The sequence below is a fragment of the Colossoma macropomum genome, unplaced genomic scaffold (genome assembly GCF_904425465.1).
Source record: "Colossoma macropomum unplaced genomic scaffold, Colossoma_macropomum, whole genome shotgun sequence".
NCBI classification, from domain to species: Eukaryota; Metazoa; Chordata; class Actinopteri; order Characiformes; family Serrasalmidae; genus Colossoma; species Colossoma macropomum.
Window position 1 is genome coordinate 5,010,043 of NW_023494789.1, and position 6,343 is coordinate 5,016,385.

A 6,343-nucleotide genomic window follows, 5' to 3' on the forward strand; every position below is an offset into this window, starting at 1 on the left:
GATGTTCCAGCCTTTCCGCCGCTGTGTTTTAGACCCTCTCTCGGCTGGCGTCTCCAAGGCAACCGCATTCCTCCCCATATCTGGCTGCCATCGTTCCTGCTGACTCCAGAATAAACTTACATAACTGACATACTTAAGGAGAAGCGCGCGAGCCGAGAGGGATCCACTCAAGGACGCGCTGCTTTCTCTGCCCGTATGTGACGAGGCACCCGGCGGACCGAACCAGCTCGCTTTGTGGAGCCTATTAAAATGCATGACCACAACTCTGTCCCTTTTTCACGGACGATTGACCCAAGGGGCGTGGGGGTTGAAGTGTGGGGTTGGTTGGGGGGGGGGTGGGGGTATGTTCTCGGGCGCGTGTGATTCTTTTCGTGCTTGGGGATGGTTTGGAGATGCAATGATGCATCGAACGTTTGGTCAGCCGGGCCTGCTGCAATGCAATGGATCGTCGTCCAACAGCACGCACACACCAATAAAGCATCGTCCTGCAGCGCTTCTCACGGCCCACGCGCTGGCTGACTGGCTCGTCTGGCCGTTACCGTGGCGACGGAGCGGCATGCGCTCCCTCCCTCCCGCTCTCCCTCCCTCCCTCCTGCCCGCGCGCAAGGATTCCTGTGGCCAGGCGCACAGGCACGCGGCCGGTTCCGCAGCCCTCCGTCACAATGACACCTCCATCAGACTGCACCAAATTCCAGCCAATCGGGCGCGCGAGCCCGCGACCCACGTGCTTTATTCACAAATTCGGGGGGTTCTCTCAATTCAGAGCAGCTGCTTCGTACGCGCGCGCGGTGACTCATGCACCCCCACCCCCCCACACACACACATCTTCCTCAGGGCCTGAATGCATCTCTCTTAGACTTACCTGCAGAAAAGACACGAGCGTTTAAAGGAGCGTTTAAAGGAGCAAAGGTCTGTTTTAAGCATGACGTTTCATTGATCCTATCTAGAATAAAACACTGTACAGAACGCACGCATAACTAGATGAGATCATAGATAAACAAAACACGCGTTTCTTTTTAAGAGCAGACTCTGTTTGTCTCTCTGATTGCGGCACAATCGTGCATTTAATTTGAATGCATTGTTATCGCATCAACACATGGCAATAAAATCTGAGCCCTGCTCGTCCTGTTAACTAAGCAGGCTATTGATTTTTAAGTACCCATAACCTTATAAGCGATGCAGTGCCGTGTCTGGGGGAGAGGTCACCCCTCAAGTGCAAAACTAACCCTCACGTTTACAATCAAATGGACCTCAGGGATGGCACGTTAGTCGCACTGTCAGCAGATTAACCTCAGCTGATTAACTGATCGTTTGTCCAAGTGGGTTTTCTCCCTTTCAATGCGCTCTATTTAAGAAACAATGTTTCAGCACCACGGACAGCGACACCGGCCAACAAGCCAAACCGAGGCCTGTAATGACCCCAAAGCTCAGCCATAAGCCTCCACATATAGAGGCAGTTGCTGCGTAGAAAGCCCTGTAAAAGGCTCCCTTCTGTTTCTGAAGCATAAACAGTTTGTGTGATGAATCTACCTGCCCTAAATACCTCACCATCAAAATACTGGGACACAATCGAAGGATTAGAATATTTGAGTGGCGGCGCTGTGACAGTCTTTATCCGCATGATTATCTCTATAATGCAAACGTGGTTCTTTTCCTGCCAAGGAGTGACGTAAAGGTCCGAGCAAACTGCCCCCCACACTGTTGCATTTGTGTCAATAAACCCTGCCTGAGTACAGCAAAAGTGAGCGAAACAGAATAAGTAAGCTTAAATGGTCAAATGGGAAAAGCTGCATTTTTTCCATCCCACGCTGGATAAACATAAAGGAAAAAGCAAGGAAAAAAACGAGGTGTGTGAAAATACACACCTGAAAAGATGGTTCTTCAAGAACCAATTAGAAACAAGAGTTCTATATAGAATCATCTCATGCTTAAATAGTTCTTTGCATGGTGAAAAGGTTCTTCAGACAGATGGAGAACGTATTGTGTGGCTCCATATAGAACCTTTTAGAAAATGGTTCTGTATAGCACCAGTAAGGCTTCTTGACATTGTAGCAATACAAAAACCCTTTTGGTGCTATTTAGAACCATATACAGCGCGTTCACCGTCAATCTAAAGCCATATAGGCATGAAATGGTTCTATGAAGAACTATAGAACCATTCCCTTTGCTAAAGAACCCTTGAAAAGCAATAGTCAATGCATAAAACCAAAGCAAAGTAATAGAAAAGAGCCCGGGAGTATTTATAGTCATATATATATTTTTTTCAAATATACAATATAAAACATTACGTTTTATACTATAACAATTGGCACATTTTTGACGGTAGAGAATCGCTTCGTTGTAAAATAGTACATTCAACGTTCAAATATATAGCATCAGGCGCCACATGTGAGCAGTGTCTGTTGTAGGCCAGCACCTTGGACAGCTCAGCGTCGGTGACAACATTGGTTTCTAGTCTCTTACGCCAGGAAAAAAAAAAGATCTGGAACAGTGACGCACAAGCTAAACACTTTATACATCTCTCACTGTAGCCCGGCACCAGGTAGCATGATTTTCTCTTTTTCTCTTTTTTCTTTTTTCTTTTAAAAGCCACAATGAAGATACAATGAGAATACCTTAAGCATGCATTAAGTAAACTATGAATTAGACCCCAGAAAAACAACCCCCCCTTTCGTGACATTCACGGGGTCGACGTGGTCGTGTTATACACATTTATAATAACATGAAGCCACCCCTGCGGTGGAGGTGAGGAGGGACAACCTCTGTCCATGTTCCGTGTCATTCGCCGGCAGTGGCGAGAAGAGCAACTTCACGCCGTCCCCCGTCGGGCCTTTACATTCAAATCCGCCTCTCGGTGGACGGCTGTGGAGGAGAGGAGGGTGGGGGAGGTAACAGAGAGCCTCTCAGCTTCTCTCCCTCTCCCGTTGCAAAAGCAAAAGGCGAGCCGAGGCCTAGCGGTCCAGGTTACTGGTCCATTTGCCGTCCGCGTCCTTGGAGCCTCCTTCGTTCTTGAGGTCCTGGAAGACCTCGGTGAAGAAGTGCGGGTCGGAGTTGATGCGCAGCATCTTGGCGCTCATGCGGTCGATGATGCGCAGCGAGCGCTCCCAGAACACCTCCTTGTTGGTCTCCACCAGGAAGGGCTTGAGCGGGTACGAGATCTCGTTGCCCATGTACGAGTAGGCCAGGTAGAGGCAGGTGAGGAACGTGGCCTGCAGCTCGTACTCGCTGGACACGTCCTCGGTCACGGCCTCTCTGCAGAGCAGGTACACGAACACCAGGTTGGCCGGGGTGATGAAACCCTGGTCCTGCCAGCCCTGGATCAGCAGCGAGCGGTCCACGTTGCGGAACCACAGGATGATCTCGTTGGGGCTCAGCTCCTTGAGCTTGTAGCACCTCCGGCACATGAACTCGCTCAGGCAGCGCAGGAGCTCCCCGGTCGACGCCTGGACGATGACCCGGCGCGGGGAGATGATGGAGCGGCTGCTGGGCTGCCTCTGGACCGAGAGGAGCTGCTTGCCGCTTTGGGAGCCGTTGGGCGCTTGTCCGGCCCGGAGGTTCTTGTCAGGGACGGTGGGCACCGGCACGGCTAGAGGTCCCGGCTTCTTGCGCTCGGATCCTGACTGGGACTTCTTGAGGTTCTCGGTGTTCAGCTGCTCCACGGGGTTGCCGAGCTGAGGCGCGGGTGGGTTGGGGTTCACCTTCTTGGCGCTCTTCTTCTTGGCCGACGCGGCCACCAGGCGCTTCCACGTCAGGGCTGAGATGAGCACCGAGGGGCGCTTCAGGCTCTTCTCCGCCTTGCCGCTCGCGCCGCGGCCGCCCTCCGCCGTCTTCTCGTCCACGATCCCCCCTTTCCTGGAGGTGGGAGAGATGGAGAGCACGGTGCCCATGTTTCGCGGCTCGCGACCAACACCCACCGGGCCCCCTCTTTATTTCGCCCAACGCTACGTCTCGCGCGCTGCCCCGGTGGGTTGGGGGATCGGGGGTGCCAGATCACAGCCAGAGGTTCGCGTCCATTTACAGCTCACTGGACCATCGCACGGACGCTGAAGAGAAAAAAAAACAGAGAGAAAAAAACAGAAATGACAAAAAGCGCAGATGTGGAATCGAAGAGGGAACGCGGCGCGTGCAGAAGCAGCCCGGGCGAGTGTGCGGCGAGTGTTCACGCGCGCGCGCTCCGCCACTCCTTCTGCATCCCCGGTGCGCGCGCAGCCCCCGCCAGAGCGCGAGGAAGGGGCAGGACCTGAGATTTGTAGCCGGGCAAAAAACACACACGGTACAGATCTGTCAACCGGGCTGATCCTCCACCAACCGTCCAATCACAGAGCGACTCGCCATGACTGACGGACTGGGCAGCCAATCAGAGCACAGGGAGAGGAAACGTCTCTCCGGTTCTCGCCTGTCCGTGTTTATAGGTTAGACTGTCTGCTTCAGTTTGCTATTTTTGATTCGGGTTGTAGCGGCGTTTTCGGCTTTAACCCAGTAAAAAGAGAAGCGTTATATAAAATATAATGTTCGATGTGACGCATAAATGCGCCTCTGATTGGTGATTTCTGAACGAGTGCTCTAAGCCTCCTGTTCTCCTCACATTTGCTAACATCTCTCATCCTTGGCGTCAGTTTGACCCCAGAAATTTAAACCTCCAGGGAATATCGAAGATCTGGTGGGCTTTCTGTTTTCCCCTCCCACAAGTGGTGTTAACCATCAGTGGTACTACAGGTGTGGTTATGTTAGGTCAGGGCTCTAAATCTCCAAAGCGTTTTGAAGACATATTGACCTCAATTTCATCTAAAACTAATGTGTAAAATGTTGATATTTCTTATGTTTCATGCAACTGAAACAGCCTGGGGTCAAACTGACCCCAAAGAGCACTGATGATGCATACACTGTTAGAAATAAAGGTTCTGTGCAGCTACACAAGGTACAAACAATGTAAATGTTCCCTCAAAGGTACAACAGTGGTTTTAAGGCCTAAATAAGTTTTTCCAGGTGAAAAGTTCGTATTTGTACCTTTTCATAACCGAATGTTTTAAAACAGAACAATAAATAAAAGTCCTGGAGACGAGACGGGGTGTGTGGAGTCAATACAGCTTAGAGAATATCATTTCAGTGGATTATGGTACAGTTATGTTCCCTGACTAAAGGTACTGAGATGAACCCTTGAGAGTGACAGTTTACTACCTTTATTTCTCAGAGTGTACAAAATGTGCACATGACATTGAAAACATCATGTTAATTTCATGCTTGTCCCGTTGTTCCCTATAAATTAGGCAAATAATTCAATAATATGAAACAAAAAATGGTCAATCATTTATTTAGAGATGTTAAACGTTGAATGAAATTGACCCCAAAGATAACAGGAAGGTTAAAAAAGCTTGAAGGGAAAGACGGAGAGGGGGACTGGGAAAGGGGAAAGCAGATTCACATGACACCACACAGCACATCTGCTTCTCAGTTTCGCCAACATTTCAACATTTCTCACCTCCTGTCTGCAGAGAGAGAGAGAGAGAGAGAGAGAGAGAGAGAGAGAGCGAGCGAGAGAGAGAGAGAGAGAGAGAGAGGAAATTTGTTAGTATCTGGATATCCAAACTTCGCAGCCTCAACACAGTGCTAAAATATCTTTGCACTCTTAAAAATAATTTTCCTCACTTTCATTTTTAAATAAAAGAGTTTGATGTTGTATACAGACCTATGCAGAATACTTCAGACTGATGGAGAGTGTGTTGTATATGATTCTATATAGAACCTTTTTGAAAAGGGTTCTAAATAGCACCAAAAAGGGTTGCTCTGGTGTTACGATGTCAAGCTTGTAACAACAGAAGAACCCTTTTTGGTGCTATTTAGAACCCTTTTCAAAAAGGTTAGAACCACAGACAACACACTCGGTAAAGCTGTAGAACCATTTCACCATGCAAATGGTTCTTTAACTGTTTAAGGTTCTATATAGAACTTGTGTCTTTACTAAAGAACCCTTGAAGAACCATTTTTTTGCATGCAAAGAACCATTAAGCATGAAATGGTTCTAAAGAACCCTTAAAGAACCGTCTTTTTGAAGTGTGAGCTGCATAAACATTGTTAAAGATGCAAAACATACCATACAGTCCATACATGAATGCTGAATTCACTGTTTTTGTGATGTCACAGAAAACAACCCATTTACACGTTGCTGTTGTCGGAAGAAAACCTCGTATCTCCAAAGTGGTAACTTTACAGGAGAAGGAAAAAACCTACTTTACCTTCAATGTAAGTCAATGGAATCAGACTTTTTACCAAGTCATTTTGGGTCATGTCTTTTAGTCCATTCATCATGAAATTTACACACAATCTAAAAGGCAACAAGTACTTT

The 6,343-nt window shown here is 48.4% G+C and overlaps 1 protein-coding gene across 1 annotated transcript; it reads right to left on the reverse strand.

Moving 5' to 3' along the window:
• Positions 1 to 2,237: 2,237 nt before the first annotated feature.
• Positions 2,238 to 4,058, reverse strand: cdk5r2a (cyclin-dependent kinase 5, regulatory subunit 2a (p39)). Its single transcript, XM_036569836.1, has one exon. It carries the CDS (start codon positions 3,885 to 3,887, stop codon positions 2,952 to 2,954), a length of 936 nt encoding a protein of 311 aa, XP_036425729.1. The 5' UTR covers positions 3,888 to 4,058; the 3' UTR covers positions 2,238 to 2,951.
• Positions 4,059 to 6,343: the final 2,285 nt, after the last annotated feature.